General features: G+C 33.8%; 2 protein-coding genes across 2 annotated transcripts; one reads left to right on the forward strand and one right to left on the reverse strand.

The window, feature by feature from the left end:
• Nucleotides 1-2,045: 2,045 nt before the first annotated feature.
• LOC107864637 (auxin-responsive protein IAA4) lies at nucleotides 2,046-4,042 on the forward strand. Its single transcript, XM_016711065.2, has 3 exons — nucleotides 2,046-2,466; nucleotides 2,849-3,148; nucleotides 3,456-4,042. Exons 1-3 carry the CDS (start codon nucleotides 2,255-2,257, stop codon nucleotides 3,529-3,531), a joined length of 588 nt encoding a protein of 195 aa, XP_016566551.1. The 5' UTR covers nucleotides 2,046-2,254; the 3' UTR covers nucleotides 3,532-4,042.
• Nucleotides 4,043-11,034: 6,992 nt separating this feature from the next.
• LOC107864638 (rRNA-processing protein EFG1) lies at nucleotides 11,035-20,639 on the reverse strand. Its single transcript, XM_016711067.2, has 8 exons — nucleotides 20,234-20,639; nucleotides 15,905-16,034; nucleotides 15,682-15,809; nucleotides 15,060-15,198; nucleotides 13,819-13,927; nucleotides 13,047-13,110; nucleotides 12,669-12,950; nucleotides 11,035-11,256 (listed from the first exon to the last, which is right to left on the reverse strand). The coding sequence occupies exons 1-8, from the start codon at nucleotides 20,390-20,392 to the stop codon at nucleotides 11,251-11,253; spliced, it is 1,017 nt and encodes a 338-aa protein (XP_016566553.1). The 5' UTR covers nucleotides 20,393-20,639; the 3' UTR covers nucleotides 11,035-11,250.
• Between the last annotated feature and the right edge of the window lie 771 nt (nucleotides 20,640-21,410).

The raw sequence follows: 21,410 nt of genomic DNA on the forward strand, positions 1-21,410 counted from the left end.
ATTTCACATGATAGGCTTCTTCTTTTCTCATTAATTATTTGCCATTCGAAATTTATATTTACTCGTATGAATGATTTTTTCCTTTCCTAAGTTCGAATTCAATATTTTCATTAAGAGCAATAGAATTTAACTATTTTACCATTTATGTGTTGGCATAAATTTTTCTTTTTCTTCTTGTCCTACCTTAAAAAGAAATTTCACTTTGTATCTTACCTAAATTAATTGTATATTGTGTGAATTTTTTTTCTTCATAAATTAGTGAAATTACTACCTAAAATCCTAAAAAATATTGATTCTCTCTCACTTTACTTTATACATAATGCGTTTGTTCCTTTTCTCTTTTCCCATTTAAGGTTCCGTGTTTATATTAAAGTTCGATTAATCAAAATTTACATTAAAAAGTTTTACTATGAGGGTAAAGTGCTCCTACTAAAAGCAATTCTGTATCCGGTGCTCAAATTCAAGAGTTGCGATCTCAAATTAAGCATGAAAAAATAATTATCAGTATTCCACATTAACATTTGAGAGCATATTTATTCCTCTTGACAATTACATATACAAGTTTTTCTACGTATAGAAGGCTTAAATCTTTTTTTTTTTTTGTAACTGTGATATTCGAATCAACTTGCGTATATCTCAACTAATTCTATAGGATATCCCCATCTTTCAGCAGCAATAAGTACCAGATAACTTTGTCCATCAGGATTGAAAAAGATGGAAAAGAATTACCTAATATTTATCTCAGTTGAAAGTTAAACCTGAAACTTCTCGATACTTAACTCCACTTTGTTAAACCACTAAGCCACGCCCTTAGTGCATCTTACGGCTCAAATCTTACACCTTTAAATTCATAAATTTTGAATACTACTCCATGAAATAAAAAGAAACTTTAGTACTCCCTTCGTTTCGAAATAAGTGAATTGTTGGAATATTTATTGGTGTTTCAAAATAAGTGAATCATTGAATTTTTTTTCAAATTTGTTCTTATGATTTGACAATCAATTAACTTTTGAAAAGGTATTACAAGGTCGGCTTTTTCTTTTTTGGGGTAAAAATAAAAAATTATGTTAAATTTATATCTTTAATGTTTTTTTAAATTTAATAATTTATTTATTATGAAACGGGGGAAGAAAGTATTATTTGTGACATAAAATAGAAATTTCCATCTTACCCATAACACCCCCCACGCCACCTTTCAAACCCCAAGAAGTACAAACCAATCGAACGTACCTGATTTTCGTCCACAACCTCCGAAAACTGATCTTGACCATCCATCATTTTCCATAGAATCATCCATCCATCTTCAAAAGGTCACTTGTCCATATGGGCGGCTGTAGTTGTCCCACTCTTGTCTCCTAAATGTTGGCTCGCTTGTCTTAAACCTGCTCCTCTCCCTACCGACAACTTTACCTTCCCTTTCTCCTAAATTTATGCACCTTTCAAAAGTATTGCTCCATTCATTCATTCTGTTCGTCGCCATTTCATCACATATAAATTAAAAAATAATTAATAATTTAATAAAATTATTTTTCTTAACATCACTTTAATATTTATTTTTTACGCTCTTTTTAAATGAGACTCAATAAAAATAATATCATTAAATAAGAAAAGATATATTCTTTTTAAAACAGATCAAAAAAGAAATAAAGATACATAAAATGAAATGAAAGTAGTAAACAAAAAAAAAAAACAAAAAAATTAAAATATACTCTCTCATCATATTAATATGAAAAGACAAGAATTTATAATATTTTTCATATAATTTTTGAATATCTAAATTTTAAATATTATATTAGTATTTCAATTAGCTTTAAATTTTCGTTAATAAAAATGCAAGAAATAAAAATAATCATAAGAAATACTTACTATTTATATATTACTAAAAATATTTTTGATACATATATAGACTTTTCTATGATTATTTTTTCATATTTCAAGTCTTGTTTAATAAAATTTCTGGTTTAGCCATTCCCCACCCCCCGACATCCACCTCACCTAAAGCTCCTTTGTCTACAAATTTCCTTTTCCCCTTTTCCTTTATATATCAACAAACCACAACTTGCAAAAGACCTCACCTTTTTCTTTAACACAAACACAAGACTCTTCTTTTGCCTAATCTTCAAGGATAAAAGCTGCAATCTTGATCAACAAAGTGCTTGGGAATCTTGGTGTTATTTGTTTGTGTGTGTGTTTTGAGGTTAATTTGCTTCATTCTACAAAGGGTTTAATTTGTTTTTTTGGTATTTCAAGAATCATGGAAAGTATAGTGGCACATCAGAAAGATCTGAATTTCAAAGCAACTGAGCTGAGATTAGGTTTGCCAGGTTCAGAAGATCAAGAATCAGACCAAGAAATCTTGTCAAAGAATAATAACAAAAGGACTTTGCCTCAATCAGCTCATGATGAAGAAGATTGTGAATCTAAGTCTAGTTCTGATCATCATGTCAAAACCCCTCCTGTTGCCAAGTAAGTTTCCTGAGATTTACCTTAGTAAAGTTGTCTTGATGTGTGACATATAGGTTATGGATTCGAGTCGTGAAAGGAGTCACTAATATTTGTATTAGGATAGACTGGCCTTGGAGTCATGGTAAAGTTTATCTCAGTGTGACACATAAGTGTGACATATAGGTCATGTATTTGAGTCGTGAAATCGGTCTAGTTGCATTAGAATAGACTGTCTATATCATGCCTGTCACATTTCTTGGGTGCGGCTCTTTCTCGGACCCTCCTAACGCATGATGCTTTGCGCACCGGACTGGCTTATAAAAATCTCAATTTTTAAACCCCTTTTGAATCAAATTGAAGAAGTGAGAGGACTAAGAATTTGCTATTGATTTAATGGTTACAGGGCACAAATAGTGGGGTGGCCACCAGTGAGATCTAACAGGAAGAACAACATCCAACCAAAGAAAACAGAATCTGAAACTGGAATGTATGTTAAAGTTAGCATGGATGGTGCACCTTATCTTAGAAAAATTGATCTGAAAACGTACAAGTGTTATCCAGAATTGCTAAAAGCCTTAGAAAACATGTTCAAACTCACCATAGGTGAATACTCAGAAAGGGAAGGCTACAAAGGCTCTGAATTTGCCCCTGCTTATGAAGATAAAGATGGTGATTTGATGCTTGTTGGTGATGTCCCTTGGGAGTAAGTTCTTGAATCTTCAAACCTTAGCTCTTAATCTTGTTACTGTATAATATGTATATGATTGTTAAGGGGGGAATTTGAGTAATCGATAAAGTTGTTGTCATGTGACTGAGAGGTCACTGTTCAAGCCGTTTAAACAGCCTCTCGCAGAAATGCAAGGTAAGGCCGCGTACAATAGTATATTTTTGGTGTATGATTGTGTATAATCTATGTATATAATGTATACCTACTAGAAAAAGTAAACAGTAAATCTACGCGACTGTTTTTTTAAATGTATAATTCTAATGGGGTTTTTGAATTCTTGCAGAATGTTTATGTCTTCTTGTAAGAGGCTGAGAATAATGAAAGGATCAGAAGCAAGAGGATTGGGATGTGGAGTATAACTGAAAAAAAATTACAAAAATTCCCAATAGAAAGTTTGTACCTTTTTCTATGACAGGTCTAGAAGATTATATATGATATGATATGATGAAGATGATGAAGTTTTTTTTGGTCTCTCTTGGCAGTAAAAAGAGGGTCTTTTTTTTTTTTTTTTTTTCACCTTTGGGTTCTTTGAGTTAAAATGAACCTGAATATTGATATCTTTTTCTTTTGGTTTAATCCTTTTGTAATCAAAATAGTTTTTTCTCTGGACAGAAAAAACCTTAGTAATTTTACAGTTTATTAATTTTGTTGTTTCTTTTGTTGGAGTCTTATCATATGATATATGTTGATGTATAGCAGGAAACACAAACCATGGGTGGTTTAAAGATCCTGCCAAGTGTTATTTTCTCTTCTGTTTTGGAATAATCCCATCAAACATACAAAGTATAACTATATAGTATATTTCATTTTGTTGCTAAGAAAGCAATTGTACAAATATTTACAGTAAATATTGTTTGGTTCTCTAATTAATTCTTGGATCTGAGCTGTTTTTGTTCTACATCTTGCAAAATTGTTCTTTTTCCACCATGTTTCATATTTTAAACAGATTTATTTCTCTGCAATGATGATATCAATTTCATTTGATTAATCAGGAATAAAAAGGAGCTTTTTATTACCAAGAATTGAGAAGTATAAAACATTTATTAGATAAGAATGCTTGATTGTTGAACTTATATATCCAAAGGCAAAAGAGTAAACACATAAGAGTTGGAAGTGAGGAATATCATATACACTTAAAGACATAAAGTTATTCCTTTTCTATATAAAAATTCTTCACTCTCTTTTCCTAATAATTAATTTTTGCATTACTAATATTACATAACTCTAATCAGCTACGAAATAGATATGTGGAATCCTTCGGAGAGTATTCTAAATTTGTCCTGACTGATTCACTAAAGAGATAAGTTTCAATCTCCGTTGTCCGAACCAGGTCCTCCATTTCAAGGATGTGGAGTATCCTTCTTACAATATCTAAATTCGTTCAGAATAGATTCACTAAAGGGATAAGTCCATCTCCATTGTTTGAATTTTGACCTTCATTCCGTGTCCTCTCCAATTTTCTAAATTCGTTCTGGATAAAATTCATATCCCATCGTTTGAATCTTGACCTCCATTTCGTGTCCTCTACAATTTTTTGAATTCGTTCGTGATAGATTCACTAAAGAGATAAGTTTCATTTTCATTGTTCGAACCATCACCTCCATTTCATACCTAAAATAAGATTTAAGAGGATATGGAGTATCCTTGTTTCATTTAATAGATTGTGTGAATTTATATGGACTCAATAACATAAGATTGTTCCTTCAATAAAAATATTACATCAACCCATAAGATAAATTCCAATAAAAACGAAATACTAATTGCTGCAAATTTGATACTATATGCTCAACAAGATAAGTAGGAATCTATTATTAATACTTTTATGGATAAAAAGAGAGAAAAGTTGCAACCTTTTCCCCTTTGGACTGTTTCATACCCATTTGTGTGGGACACAACAAAGTTCCTTTCTTTAGTTTTCCAGAAAACTTTACCAAAAATGAATTTGACAATAAATAGATTTTGGGTTTCCAAAATGAAACCAAAATGCTATATGGAGGTAATATCAAACTATTAACCACATTTTTTCTAGGAATATTTTTCGTTCTTCATCAGCTTTGGTGTTGATTTTCAGGTTTGACTAATTCAGATTCGCTCTTAAAAAGTTTCATTTTAAAGATAAAACATTTCATCAAAGACTTCTCATCGCAAATCTCGCAACTCCAGAAATATAGATTTCTAATTAAGGAGGAAAATGTACTTACCATCCTATTCCTACCACAACATTTAACAAAAACAAACCACATGTTTTGCAATTTACAAGCTCAGTTGAGAAACCTAATAAACTTTGGACATGCGATTTGAGATCATAATTTCAAATCAACTTTTGAACATATAATTTGGAATCATAATTTTAAATTATAGGTCGAGTTTTACCTTAAAAATAATTTGAGATTACGATTTTAAATCATAATATTAAATTACATATTCAAATACTAATTTAAAATCATCGTTCAAAATCACATGTGAATCACCAACTTGGAAACAAAATCCAACCATATTCTGAAATTGTTTTATGACCATAGAAAAAAATGCCAAATTCATTGGATTCTAAGTTGAGGTGAGGGAACATTAATTAACAAGTTGGCTAGAAGCTTTAATTGCTTCATCAGATCAAATCATTATACACTGCACACCTAAATTTTCTTACATCAAGAAAAAGTCAAAGTTCAATTATATACAGTACATGAAATAATTAAAGAACAAAAGTTTAATTAAATTGTGCTAGTAAAATGCCACATGAAGCTAAAGACAGACATGGTCAAAGTTCAAAAATAAGTGAAAGTACAGATGCAGGGAATGCATTAAACGTCAAAGTCCTAAATTTGAAAATTACACAATTATTGAACATGCCTATATTCTTGCAGAATTTCCCTATTCACACAGAGATATAGTATAAGATAATTGGAAGTAAAAAAGAAAAGATTTTACTTCCAATGATTCATGTGATTAGATTTTAGTTTTGTATAGTAACGGAATCTGAATTTTCGTTAAAAAAAAATTGAATATGTTGGGTTCAGTCGGTTCAAAGATTGTCCGCTTTGAGTCAAGCTTGCACGTTTTTTCTCAAAAGGCAGGGCCTCACGCCATTAAAAGGCTATACATCTTATATGTAGCTTTTCAGCACCTTTAGCTACCAATAGGGGACTTTGGTTTGCACACCCAACAATCTCCCACTCGAATTAAGTTTATGCAGCCATCACCACGATCCACGAATTAATTTTTTAGATTCACTGTACTGTGTGCTACCTAGACAACCAATAATCTCCCCCTTGACTAAGTTCCACATGGCCCATCACCTCCACAGATCAATTTTTTAGATTTACTGTACTATGTGCTACACATATCGTCTGAGTATTAATGGCAATCGAAGACCGTAACTACTTCTCGTGTGTGCATCTCCAAGTTCGTACGGGAAAGCAAATCGAGCACCACACGCATCACTCTACCATATGGGACCCACACACTCAATAATCTCCCCCTCAAACGAAGTTTCACGTGGCCATCATTACGTCCCACGGTTTAATTTCCGAGATTCACTATACTGTGTGCTACCCACATCATCTGAGTATATATGACAACTGAAGCTCGAAACTACTTTTCGTGTGTGCATCTCTAAACTCGTAAGGTAAGCAAACCGAGCACCATACACATCACTCCCCATACTCATCTCGTCGAACCTGAGCTCTGATATCAGTTATTGGACTCAGTTGACCCAAAGACTCTCTTACACGATGTAATATTGTCCACTTTGGACCAAACCAACACGATTTTTCTCAAAAGGTCTTCAATCATTAAGAAATCCTACACTTTATATGTAGCTTCTCAATTCCATCACCTATCAATGTGTGACTTTGATTCATAACTTAACAAAAAAAATAAAAAATAAAGCACATGAAAAATTTAAAAAATTCTACATCTAATATATATTGAAACCCCTTAGCTCTGCCCCCATTAGCTTACATGAGGTGCTATAAGAGGATTGTTCAAAGGCGAATCGAAAATATAAGCATGATAAATTTGACCCTTAAATTTCAATACGAATTCAAAAATGTGTACGTCTTCTTACAATTCATGTGTTATACTATTCTTTTTAATCTATAATAATAATAATAATAATAATAATCTTTTTGTATTTAAAAGTATTTTAATTTTATACTTCTCATTTTGTCTTTAATTAGATAATTTATAATAATTTTTTATTTTTTATTAATCAGAGTAAATAGATAATTATTAATTCTTTTTATTTTTAACTTTTTACGAGGGGGTGGGGGTTGCTTTTGACATAAGAATCCAAAGTCTTTGTTAAGGATCATGTTTGCTAGTTAGTGGACAGAAGAAATTAATCGAATAATTAAAACTTTTTTTAATAAGAATCTTTTCGAGCAATCAAAAAAATATTTCTTGTGTTCTGCTACTTATTTTAATTTTTAATGTTTGTAAACGAATTTTAAGGTATAAAAAATAAGTTATCTTGGAGCCCTGTGCCTCCTACATAAAGCAAACAAAAGTTAACTGAAAATAACTAAATTAATTTTACTCCCTCTACTCATCTTTACTTATTAGCTATTAATTTGACACAATTTAAAAAATAAAAATAGAAGTAATTTTACTATATTATTTTTTTGAATATAATAAATTTAATATTTTAATAAATACATTGAGTAATGAATAACATTTAATAATAAAGACAAAATGAATACAAATATATAAATTATCTATTGACCTTTCAAACCGAGCACGTATTATTAGATATTTATTTTTAAAAATATGAATTGCTATTGGAAATCTGTATTCAAAACTATATGAACAACAAAACAAAAATTTCCTCTTGATGTTTTTTTTTTCCGAAGAAATACCTATTTATTTTGTATTTACACTTCTTAAAAATCTAACATGAATAAGTAAAAATAAACGAAAAAAGATACAACTTGATTATGTCTTAATTAATATCTCAAATCTTATTCTTCACTCACTGTCTAGATACTTTTAATTATTCCCTCCGTTTCATATTAGTTGATCCATATGGACTTGACACACCAATTAAGAAAATATTAATTAGGGGGTTTATTTTATCAAATTAGCCTTATTAATTATGCTTTGAAAATATAAATTTGAGTAAATATACTTTATTTAGTCATTTAATGTTAAAGATAGTATTGGAAGAACATAATAAAACTCTTCTTAATTTCATTAAAGGGACAACTAAATTGAAATAAATATTTTTAGAAAGAGGGTCAACTAAAACTACACGGAAGGAGTAATTAACACATGCTAATGGTGAGAATTACGAGGTAATAGGTTCAATTATTCACTCTTCAGCAAACATTTAGACAGTAATTTAAGTAAAGTAACCTTTTTTAACTGATCTTTTCTCCCTATTATTTTAGCAAATCTTATTCTTTTTAGAAAATCTCTACTTATTTGGATGCTTTTAAGAAAAGATATGAAACGATTCACTTAAATTCAGTTAGCCTGCAATTATTTCCAATTTTAGTATTTAGAATACATTTTTCATGTTCAAGTGTTTAAATTTTATACGTTGTCATTATAACAAATAGTTACATCACCAGATCAGTTAAAAAATAATAAGTATTCATAAATAATACTCTAGTAAAATGATATAAATATTTCACTATAGAATATAGAATCACATCGAAAGGGTATTTTGGTGCATTAAAACTTTTATTGTGTGCGAAAATTAACGAAAAGATCAGATCATAAAAATTTATTATAATTTGTATACAACCTTACATTATATTTCGCCTAAAGCTATTTGCACGATTTGAATATTAGTATATTATGGTTGTCAGCACCGTGCATATAGAATGTAATTTCCCTATTATAATAAGTGTAAAAACTTGACAGAGCAAAAGCACCTTTTTAATTAAACCTTAATTACTTAAATTATGAGTCAGAGCTGCAGTAATATTTTTTTTCTGGTAGGGTGGGGTGGTTTAATTATATACTATTGTTTATTAACCAAAGATAATAATCAAAAGAACTTGGAATCCAATGTCTCATTAACTTGATCCTTTAGGTAGAAAGTAGCTCAAGTAAATAATGTGCAAGTAACTTCTAAAAAACAATATAGTTGTTATGTGAAAAGTTTTGCAACAGCTTATTTTCTTCCATAAATAGAAAGGTCGTATAATTTGAATATTAGTTTGAAGTTAAATGATATATTAGTTATGTATTTGTTTTATAATTTTTATTTAATGACACATTATCAATACGAGATGCTGTCATTTCAAATAAATATTTTAGAAGCATTGAAGTTACAAACTTTCTTAATTAATAGCAAATCTCCTAAGCTTGAGATATATGAAGCAAAGGCAACCTGTCTTGAGTGATTTATGTTTGAAATTCATCTTTGATGTGATGAGTCTGACAACACAATTAAAGATAAAAATTAGATATCGAATCAAAATCATACAAAAGGAAATGATATTTCTCCGTAACCATCTTGATGAGGGCTTGCAATTGAAATATCTTATTATAAAGATCCTCTTATAATGCTACGATTATCTAAAGATGTCGTTTTGATTGAGTGTATTTAAGACTACAGGATTTTAAATCTATGCTGAGTATAATTCTGCAACATGTAGAACTATTTTTCTATTCAAATTTATGTGGTGAAAATATCACTTATCATGATAAGTTGAAGAAAATTTTCTATTATCTTTCATGTTTTGGCTGCGTTCCTGCAGTAATAATATTAAGAGATGTAATTAAAAAATTGTTACTTTGGTCTAATCACCTTTTCCTAATATTTTTTTTATTTTTGGTCATCTTCTATCTTTTCTAAATTTACTATGCCAACTTCTTACACCTCTGCGCTAGATTATCCATGTATTTCCTCATCACACGCAAATTATCTAAATCTTCCTTCCTACATCTTGTCTTTCACCAAAGTCATTCCCATCTTGTCTCGGGTATCCTCATTTTTAATCTTATCTTTTTTCATATACCCACACATCAATTACAACATCCTCATCTCTATTACTTTCATATTCTCAATGTGAGTTTAGGTGTCACAATACTCTGCCCATACAATATGGGTCAGTTTACTACTAGTCTGTAAAACTTACGTTTTAAGTTAAGATGACACTTTCTTATCATACAAAATTTCAAAAGAAAGTCTCTATTCCCTGCATCTGGACATGAAGTGACATCATAGTCAATATTTCCTTTCCCTAGATAATATACTCAAAATACTTGAAACTACTCACTAACTTCTACATCAGTCTCATGCATCACATCACTACACTTGCACTCTAAGTACTCAATCTTAGTCATGCTCAACATGAACCTTTTGGACCGAAAAATTCATCTCCAAACCTTCAATTTATCATTAACTCAATCACAACTCATCAATCAAAACTATGTCATCATACACATCATTTTTTTTTTTTTTCAAATAGTTTCAAAACTACTTGAAACTACTTGTGTACCAAGCCTAACTTCTACGTCATGCTCAAACCTGAACCTTTTGAACCCCAAAATCTGTCTCCAAACCTCCAACTTATCGTTAACTACGTCACGAGTTTCATCAATCAAAACTATGCCACCATGCACGTCATCTTTATAAACTAAAACGACTAAATGACACATAAAATGAGACAATAATTACAAGAAATGTCACAATAATTAAGAATAATTTTGATGCCTCCAACAAGAAACTGACATTGTCAAAAATTAACAATTCACGCCTCTGACCTTAAAGAATTATAAACCATGAAGAATATGTATGTGTGTGCCTTACCACTTCCATTAATGATGCCTCTAAATACCCATTTTCATTAATTGTGAGAATTAAACTGTATGTATTAGCAATTTGTGGTGTCTTAACAATAAACAAAATATACCTTTGAACCCCCTTCAAAGAAAATTGGGAGAAGACTGGTGTAACTTTGTAAAAGGTTGGAGATTAAAGCAGTGATTACAATGGTAAAATGAAGACAATATCAAACAGATGCTATTCAAACATATTTAGCCTCAACAACTTGCTATCTAATTCTTGAAATAGATAATGTATTTTGGTACAACAATGTATTTTGGAGCTGCTACAGGAACTTGATTCAAGCCTGAAAATTGTAAACAAAGAACAAGTTAGTTATGAATATCAACCAAAACATGCGTCAAAGGCGTGTTAAAGATACAGTAAGGACTCTGTATTTTATTCCGGGAGGCAGTGAAGTTGCGTGCAGCAGTATTCAAGATTCAAGAACTTGGCTAATACACAACGACGACATACCCACTGTAATCCCACAAGTGGGGTTGGTAGGGTAGGATGTACGCAGGTCTTACCACTACCTTTATGGGGTAGCGAGGTTGTTCACGATAGATAAGACCCTCAGCTCGACAGAAAAGAAAAGAATTTGAAGCATGATAGCAAGAAAATATGACAGCAAAATAGCAAGATACAAGCAAAAGAAACAACATTTAGATTTTGGCTAAGATGCACTTAATAAATTTCTATCTATCTTGCACTTCTATGTAGCAGCTAAACACTCCAGAAATGACCTATCAAGTAACAGAAAAGAGTACCCCCAAACAGGCAACTTATAAACCAGCTGATATTATCATTTGCTATTTCAACAATGACAAGTTGCATTTCACACATGAATGGAGAAAGACAAGATAAGAAGATGCGTTGTATAGATTCTTCCATTATACTTCTTTAAAAAGTACAGACAGGACTTCCACGAACAGAGAAGAATAGCACAACAGGAAATGATTCATTCCTCAATAAACGGACACTTTCGTGTACAAAATGGCAAAATCACAAAGGCCTACAAGCAGCATTATGAGCACCAACACAAAAAGATGTAAGACCTTTATTAAGGGCACGAGGATACAGTAGCAGGAGGCAAAATATACTTCAACATGTTTTACACTAGGTAATGCACGCATTATATATGTATGTGTGGAATTCCAGTTCTTCTACTCCACACCCAAACAACTGACTTCGTGTATGTACTGATGTTTCAGAACCTGACATGATTGAACTAGACTATTCTCAAATTTTTACCAACATGCATAATTGAACTTGTTGTCTTGACTTTTTAGCCTCAAGATTATGCAACATCTTCATTGTGTCTTTTTTTTGAATCTGAAACATCTTCGGTAAGTATATCCGATTTGGCGTATGGACGAATATGCAAGCATACGTTACATGCTTGTTTGAGTAATAGCAATGAGATTTCCCAATATCATGCTAAGAATAGCTAGGATTTCCAGAAGAAGATGTCATTCGTTTGATGAAAATAAAAAGGAATATCGAAAATTAGAGTGGCTGAAGCTGAAGCAGCTACTTTCGAAGTAACAAAAAGAAAAGCAACGACTGGAGTGGGAGAGTTAGAGTCCAAAAGAGGATTCCTCACCCAAAAGACCTAAAGTAAGACGTGGTTAACTAAAGAGTACGCCAAGTGTGTTTGAAATTGAGTATGCATAATGATCAGGAAGGAAAATCTGCATTGCATTCAAAAGTAACAACCTGTTGTTTTTTCTTCTTTGGTCTCCTCTTTCTTCGGGGTTTTCGAGCATCAGAGTTAGAGCTGATATTGCCACTGTTGCCTGTGAGTGAATCTGCAGGTCTTCCTTTTCTGAAGGTAGATCTATTAATGCTATCTGATGTGTTGCTGGAGGTTGACATATCACGGAAAAATGGTTTCTTACTTGTAGATGCTCCAAACCGTGATTTTTTATTTGCTGAATGACTAAACGACTTGCTCGAAGGACGGGGTGGCGGCATTAGAGCACGGGCAGATATTTGTCTCTGCATACACCATTTCAAATGGTAAGAGACTACGTTAAATTAAATACCAAAGTCAATTTTCAGCAGCAAAAGTAGAAAATTCCAATAGAGAGACACCTGATTCTTTTCATCGCTGGACATGCTAGAAGCAGCTTTCCCAGATGCACTAGAAGCTTGTTCTCTACAACAAAAAGTAAGTGAGTTCTTATAATGATCAACAAGAAGAAGGCTCACAAAAGAATGCAGATCGATCTTTAGACGAGCATTAATCACCTTCTAGAGACCCCAAAGGCAACTCCAATTCTTTTTAAGTGGGATGTGGATGCTAGCTAGTCAGGGTTGAGGCATAGGAGGAGATTGGTTTCAGTGCCCATATTTCATTCCATTGAGTTTTACAATAGGGTGGACACAGCAGCTTCCAGTTGTAGATTAATAGTACTACTTCACTCCCAAGCTCATACTATGTTCTAAAATCCAACACTAATACATTAAACAACATCGCGAGAAATTATTAACCCTTGATATAATGATGTAATTCCCATTGCACACATTATAGACATCAGTCTATCTCCCCAAAGGATACTTTTACTCAACCCATAACATTACTAAGTCCTGCAACATGAAATCAATAGAAATTACTCTATCCATTTCTCTATATGTCTTAAATTTGACTGGGTACGGAGTTTAAGAAATTAAAGGAGACTTTTGAATTTTGTTATAAACTAAAAAAGTTTATAATGCACCAGAATGCCCTTTGAATCTAATGGTATTAAATATGCTATCAAGGATATTGCATTTAAAGAGCTACTAAATCTAGAAAATGACATTCCCAAAAAGTAAGACACACATGTTGAAACAGAGGGAGTAGTTTTTAACGACAAATCAATACCTTGCACTTTTATCAGTCCACTCGTCATCAGCCTCATCACTCGAGCTTCCGCTTTCAAAGAAATCATCATCGCTTAAATCAAGAAGCCCATCATCTTCGCTCCCTGTTTCTGTTAGGAACGGCCCAAATTGAGGTGTCAGTTCTGGTCGATGCAAACAATTTGCCAATATCAAATTTGAAATTCACAAGCACAGAATTGAGACGAGCAACTGAAATTCCATCTAAAAATCCATCCACTAAAGCTGACTGAAGGTCACAATGTTGCAGCTTTGGACACATTCCGTCTCCCGCTCCCAGATCAGCTAAATCTTTTTCTTTTGATTAGGTCAGATTAGCTAAATCTTAACAGCTTCTTAAAAGTAAGTTACTAATCTAAGGCAATAAGGTTTCCACATATTGCTCCAAATTATGCTTACATATTTCTCTGAAGCTAACCAAGATCTTGTTCACAATTCATCATTCAGAAACATGGACGAAAATATCTAATTTGAATACCTACAACAAACTAACACTAAATAACCATAAACCAAAGCGCAATTTGTTCTATAAAAAAGAATTTGTTTTCCCATATACAAAATTTAAGGCTCTTGCAGCACATGTTTCAGGTAGCTGAGTCTTGGAGATATTTTTTTTTTGAACTTGGTAACTTTGTATTATATCACACAGTACATGGGTTGTACTGAAACCTTATATACAAGAGTACTCCTAAATCCACTGCTCTATATCTAAATTGAGTCTAGAACATCAATTATCGAGACAGTATCATTAGAGTATAGTTGATTACACCAAAAACATACAAGCAAAATGCAGTTGAGTTTAACTTTCAGCACACTATTCTCTATGCTCTCAAAACATCCAGAATTCCTCTCTTTCCATATAGCCCACCATATAAAACCAGAGATAATTCTCCATCTACCTCTGTCCTTAGAATGTACACCTGGTTCCTCCCAGCACTTTAAAGTCTCAGATATTAAAATGCTTAAAATGAGAAAATGGAAAGATTCATTTAGTTCATTTTTACATGAAAAAAAGATTCAGTTAGTTATGTCAAGGATATGAGGATTGATCACCTAGTAGCTAAGATAAGATAAAATCAACTTAGATATTCTGTTATGTAGTGCTTTTTGGTTACAAACTTTGACCGTAGCAGGTGTTGCAACAAGCATCTTCAAAATGAAAGGAACTCTATGAGGAGCTAGTCAAAACTAATATGAACTACAGATTGAACAACAGCATAGTACCTTCCAAATCTTTCCCACTTGCAGCAGCTGCAACTATATTGGCTTTGATTTGCTCCCGTAATTTACATCTTTTGTCAACAATATCTTGTTCGTCACCTCCCGAAAACAAGGATACATATTTCTCATTCTTGGGAAAGAACTGCAATCAGAATAGTGAGAGTGAGAAGACAAAAAATGACCAATTATGCTTACACTTACACTAGCAAGTACATCATAAATTCTATTGTATTATATGAGAAACCATTTAGAAAGGTAGATTTCTGAGTTAGCCATTACAGCAGGTGATCTCTGCATTAGCAAATTCTTGAAGGAATCCAAAATTACCCCAAATCTAAGCTAATAACTATTGAATCTTCATCAATATGAAAGTGGCGTTTTGAGATGATACAACGATCTAATGCTCGCACTAGCAAAAAAAAAAAATGGCGGCAACATTTACATTCAAAAGAAAACAATTGATTTTATCCATCTCATTAAAGAATACGTTTTGGCAAAGAAATCTTGGACAGAAAAAGTTGAAAACAGCTTCAGTGAAAAGATCTACTATGAGAAACAGAGTCGAACTCAGCCGGAGATGGAAACCAAAGAACATAAGAAAAAGGTAAACTAATCAGAAGCTCACCCGAACATATTCAAGGTCCTCTTTCAATTTAGCCAGTTGTTCAGCAGCTTCTGTTTCTTGGGCCTTACAAGATGAAGTGCGCTGCTGTTTCTCCAAACGTCTTATTCTTCTCTCAATTTTTCTTCTATCTGCCCATAAATTGAAGCTCAACGAATCAATTCTGACACTAGAATGTAACATGTGGAAGCATATCAAATATATAAATCAGAGAAGAGTTACTAACCGAAAAACTTAACCTTCCTGTTGCGAAGAAATATTTTACGTTCTACTGCCAGACGATTCTGAAGCTCTTGCTGCTTTTTGAGTTCCTCCAACTTCTGTTTTTGAACTTCTCTAACTTCAGGAGGCAGATCCTGGAAAAAAGGTCCTGTCACTATGATTTTCAATAATTTCGCTCTCAAATCATATACCACCTCAGGGTTTACATACTAAAAATGCTATAAGAACACGTTCGCTTCCTACATTAGCTGTACGTCACATGAGAGAGCTCAAAATTAGAGACGACTGATACCAAGCACAGAACTTTGCATCAGATCAATTTCATGCAAACCCACATTTGAGTTTCAAGTCAGGAAGCTTGTCTAGGAGTCAAAACTCAGATGACAATTTACAGGTGGATAGTTATGAATACAAAGTGGAACACCGACCCAGCAGCATGATGTTTTTCATACTATACAGTTAGTGGGAATACCATAATCATTAAATTGACGTTAAACTTGCTTTAACTAAAACCCATATATAACTACACGTCAATCAATTATTTAATTATGTCTCGATCCCAAATCAGTTGCAGCACACGAATCCACTACATTCATTTAGCTGTCTTATCAAAACTATTGTCTAACTTGTCTAATTTTATAATATTGCTTGGTCAAAAGAGCAGGTTGAGTAGGAATAAGACGGAGTATTTGGAGTGCAAGTTTAGTGACTTGAGGAAGGAGAACGAAGTGGTGGTGAGGTTGGATTCCCAAGATGTTTGTAAGAGGGATAGCTTTAAGTATCTTGGGTCTATGATTCAGGGGAATGGAGAGATTGATGAGGATGTCTCTAATCGTATTGGAGCAGGTTGGATGAAGTGGAGGCTCGCCTCAGGAGTGTTGTGTGATAGGAAGGTGCCCTTTAAGCTTAAAGGAAAATTCTATAGAGTGGCAGTCCGTCCCGCCATGCTGCATGGAGCGGAGTATTGGCCTGTCAAGAACTCCCATATTGAAAAATTGAAGGTGGCGGAAATGAGAATGTTGCGCTGGATGTGTGGGCTTACTAAAGGGGATAGAGTTAGGAATGAGCTAAGTTGCTCGGACTCTCCAAAAATGTTGCCGCACCCGTGTCAGATCCTCCAAAAATAGTGTATTTTTGGATGTGGTGGGTGGCTTTGGTCTGTGAGTGTAGGTTACTACTAGGTGGGTGTCCTATTTCATATTTCTTATTTCTTATTGCTTATTGCTTATGACTCTTAGTTCTCCTATTTCGTATTGCTCTGAGTTCTATTTTACTATTTCTGATTCTTTACTCCTGCTAAGCCGAGTAAGGTTGGATTCCCAGACGGTGTGTAAAAGGGATAGTTTCAAGTATCTGGGGTCCATGATTCAGGGGAATACTGAGATTGACGAGGATGTCTCCCATCGTATTGGAGCGAGATGGATGAAGTGGAAGCTCGCCTCGGGAGTGTTATGTGATAGGAAGGTGCCGCCCAAGCTTAAAGGCAAATTCTACAGGGCAGCAGTCCGGCCGGCCATGTTGTATAGAGCGGAATGTTGGCCAATCAAGAACTCTCACATTCAAAAATTAAAGGTGGCGGAAGTGCGGATGTTGCGTTGGATGTGTGGGCTTAATAGGGGTGATAGAGTTCGAAATGAGACTATTCGGGAAAAGGTAGGAGTGGCTTCGGTGGAGGACAAGATGCGGGAAGTCCGATTGAGATGGTTCGGGCATGTGATGAGGAGGGGCACGGATGCCCCAGTTCGTAGGTGTGAGAAGCTTGGTTTGGATGGTTTTAGGTGGGGTAGGGGTAGGCCGAAGAAATATTGGAGAGAGGTGATCAGGCGGGACATGGAGCAGTCACAGCTCACTGAGGACATGACCCTAGATAGGAAGATCTGAAGGGCACGGATTAGGATAGAAGGCTAGTGCCAGTTTGAGTCGTTGGGGTAGGACATTACTTGGTAGATGTATTATTCTTGCTAGGACACTTTGTTGTATGCTTTATTACGAATGTGTTTACTATTCTTTGTTTATTATCCCTTGTGGGTGGCATATTTTTGTTTTGACATCTTGTTCCATGCTTTATTAAGTATTTGTCTATTATTCCTTGTCTTGAGCCGGGGGTCTATCGGAAACAGCCTTTCTACTTCTCTTGAAGTAGTGGTATGGACTGCGTACATCTTACCCCCCAGACCCCACTATGTGGGAATACACTCGATTTTTTGTTGTTGTTGTTGTTGTACTCCTGCTAAGCCACCCATCCTGCTTCACGTTTCATCACGACTTTGTTTACTATTCTTTATCTTGAGCCGGGGGTCTATCGGAAACAACCTCTCTACTTATTCGGAGATAGCGGTATGGACTGCGGTACATTTTTACCCTCCCCAGACCCAACTGTGTGGGAATACATTGGGCTTGTTGTTGTTGTTGTTGTTGCTTGGTCAAAAGAGCAAAGATATATCAAACGGTGTTCCGCGGAATATAACACACATGCGAACACTAGTTTGTTGCTTATGTCTGATAGAAGTCATTATCAGAAATGAGCATCAGTTATTGGGTGTGAAATAGTTTTACCTAGACTTGGTAGATAGTTACAGTAATCCACTGACTAATAGCAACTCCTTCCCAAAATATGCTGGGAACACAATCAAGCTGTAAGAACTAAGAATGCCAAAAACTAAGCATCCTATTACTCCTATAAGTTAAGAGTTGCTCCAAACCTGTAACTTTTTGTTTCGTATTTACATTCCATCCTTTACGATCAATATCTATTTCCAAAACACTTACCACAATAGGTGGGGAGCTAGTCCCCTTTTCTCATCTTCACCTTATTTTGTAATCTTACCTATTATTCACTCAGTATCGTATACTTCAATTTTACTACTACATGTTACTTCATTTCTTTGCTTATCTTGCTATTTCGCTGTCATTATTTTCCTTCCTATACTGCTTTGGTTACGTTTCTATTGAACCAAGGGTTTATAGGAACCAAACTCTCTACCTCACGAAGGTAGGGGTAAGGTCTGGGCACATCCTACCCTTTCCAGACTACACTTGAGTGTAATCCACTTGTGTGATTCCACTGGGTACGTTGTTGTTTTCGTACTTACCACGATAGCTTATTCACAATTCAAACTAATAATCAAGAAGTACGACGGATGAACAACAACAAAGTTGAGCAAAGACAACAACTTTAAACCACTCCATAGTGTGCAACTACTAGTTCAGCTAAGAGATGCAAACACCATCCAGGATATATCAATTCTGCAACCAACTCTAATCAAACTTAAAAATGGGTGTTGCTTTCCAAATCCCTTTTTCATAAACTATACCATTCAAAAAAAAAAAATCAACCTTTTCATAAATTGTTCAAGTTTATCAGAGATATTAGTATTAATCAAACCCATTTCATTGGGTTCTCGTATGTATACTGCTATAAAACACGCCATTAATGTTTTACAACAACAACAACATATCCAGTGTAATCAACAGTTGAGTCTGAGGAGGGTAGTGCGCAGCAGACCTTACCCCTACCTCATAGATATAGAGAGGTGGTTTACGGTAGACACTCAGCACAAGGAAAAACAATACAGGCACTCAAGGGTGTTGCCTAGTGGTTCAATAATGAAGTTGGATTGAGCACCATGAGGTCTTAGGTATTCCCAACAGAGACAAATACTAGGTGATTTCTTCCCATCTACCTAGTAGTTGTTGCTGGTGGGAAGTGCCAGCTATCCTGTGGAATTAGTCGAGGTGCGTGCAAGTTGGCCCAGACACCACGATTATAAAAAAAAAAAAAATTCTTTTTGAGATGGGGTCTATTGGAAACAACCTCTCTATCTCACATTTGAGGTAGTGGTATGGACTGCGTACACTCTACCCTCCCCAGACCCCACTTGGTAGGAATATTATGGGTATGTTGTTGTTGTTGTTCTTTTACAAACCAACGTTTTAAACAGTTTTTACTGTACAAAAGTTGCTACTTATAGTAGTATTTTACATACTTCCTAATGCCAAAATTTTATTTTACATAAAAAATTCTGATCAAAGTAAGACGAATGACAAGTGATTCCGAACAGCCAAGACAAATTTAAATATGTAAAATCCGAACAATTTAACAAAAAGGTCTTTTTCTATAACAAACTAACGTGTCAAATATTTTTTACTGTACAAAAATTGCTACTTGTAGTAGTATTTTACGTACTTCCGAATGCCAGGATCAAAGTACGACCTAAAATGAATGAAATAATTGAGCCTCCAGCATAACAATGCATGTGATTCAGACAAATTTATATCTATGCATAATCCGAACGAACAATTTAACAAAAAGGGTAAAAGTATGAGTATGTACTTTGCGGAGCATTCGTTCGACAGAGCGAATTTGGTTTTTGATAGAGACAGCTTTAGGTTTTGATTTCTTATCAACCCCTAATGATGACGATTTTGGTCGTCGGTTTCTGTTGTTAGCTTCTCCAACAACTCTGCGTTTTCCATAACCTCCATGCGCCATTACTGAGAAAACTTGCCACTATTGGAGGAGCAACCAAATTCCCAATTCTATAAAAAGCCTTTTCCGTCCAACGGACACTGCCACACTATTCTCAAGTGAGTGGTGTAGCTAGGTTTTAGCCCCCCAAATCCCTCCCTTGTTCTTTCCGAGATAACCCGTTACTGAAAGGGCATTTTTGTAATTTTGCCTTCTCAAATTTTTGGTGCATTCGATGGAATGAGTCTTTCTAACGCCAAATACAAATCTCTGACATCAACTTTTATTTCGATATTTAAAGTAAATATTATTTATTTTAAATACTTAAATTAGTTATCAACTGTGTTTCTTAGGCACCTTGTGACATCAACTCTGACGCATAGATTGAAATTATTTCCAAAATGAATTAAATGATTAATTGATTTACGTCATCTCATTTTAAATGATTACATTATTATATATTTCCAACAATTTTTTATTTTTTTAAAAGAAGATTGAAATATATAACAAGATGTCTAATAAATTAATGACACGTGATTCTTTAACCAAATAATTGCAAAAAAAATTACTCTAATCAATCTCCACCACAATATCTTCCCCACTCAATCACTGTCTTCTTTGAGCTTAAATTCCATTAATGAAGATTGAATATTTTACTCTTTATTTTTAAATTAGGAACTCAATTTTATTAGTCTTTTTTATTTTATTAGCTTGAAAAAAGTGATAGAAGATGGAGGGATGAAAAAATAGGGAAGAAGAAGATAAAATTAAATTAAAAATGACAAAAATAAGGTTGCTATGCACCAAAAAGTGAGTGACACTCACTTTGCCATATCAGCAAAAGGTGTCAAAGATGTAAATATATTTAACAAGTTTATTTTCTAACGTGAAAATTTCACACTAGAGGTGCTCCATTGTCCATGCGTTTTCATCATTTAGGTCATGAAAAATCTTACAAACTCATTTATTGAATTTATCCCTCATTCAACGTTATTTTGATTCTAAATTCACTTAAGTGTCTGATGCGCACACTCAAAATTGA

The sequence above is a fragment of the Capsicum annuum genome, chromosome 3 (assembly GCF_002878395.1).
Source record: "Capsicum annuum cultivar UCD-10X-F1 chromosome 3, UCD10Xv1.1, whole genome shotgun sequence".
Classification (NCBI taxonomy): Eukaryota; Viridiplantae; Streptophyta; class Magnoliopsida; order Solanales; family Solanaceae; genus Capsicum; species Capsicum annuum.

Excerpts from the sequence above, each read along its gene's own strand:
- LOC107864637 (XM_016711065.2), top strand. The coding sequence starts at position 2,255 with ATGGAAAGTATAGTGGCACATCAGAAAGATCTGAATTTCAAAGCAACT. Across the intron at positions 2,467-2,848 it reads AAAACCCCTCCTGTTGCCAA|GGCACAAATAGTGGGGTGGC; the intron begins GTAAGTTTCCTG and ends TAATGGTTACAG. Across the intron at positions 3,149-3,455 it reads GTTGGTGATGTCCCTTGGGA|AATGTTTATGTCTTCTTGTA; the intron begins GTAAGTTCTTGA and ends GAATTCTTGCAG.
- LOC107864638 (XM_016711067.2), bottom strand. The coding sequence starts at position 20,392 with ATGGCGCATGGAGGTTATGGAAAACGCAGAGTTGTTGGAGAAGCTAAC. Across the intron at positions 15,810-15,904 it reads CAGGAAGGTTAAGTTTTTCG|ATAGAAGAAAAATTGAGAGA; the intron begins GTTAGTAACTCT and ends ATTTATGGGCAG. Across the intron at positions 13,928-15,059 it reads AAGTGGGAAAGATTTGGAAG|AAACAGGGAGCGAAGATGAT; the intron begins GTACTATGCTGT and ends CGTTCCTAACAG.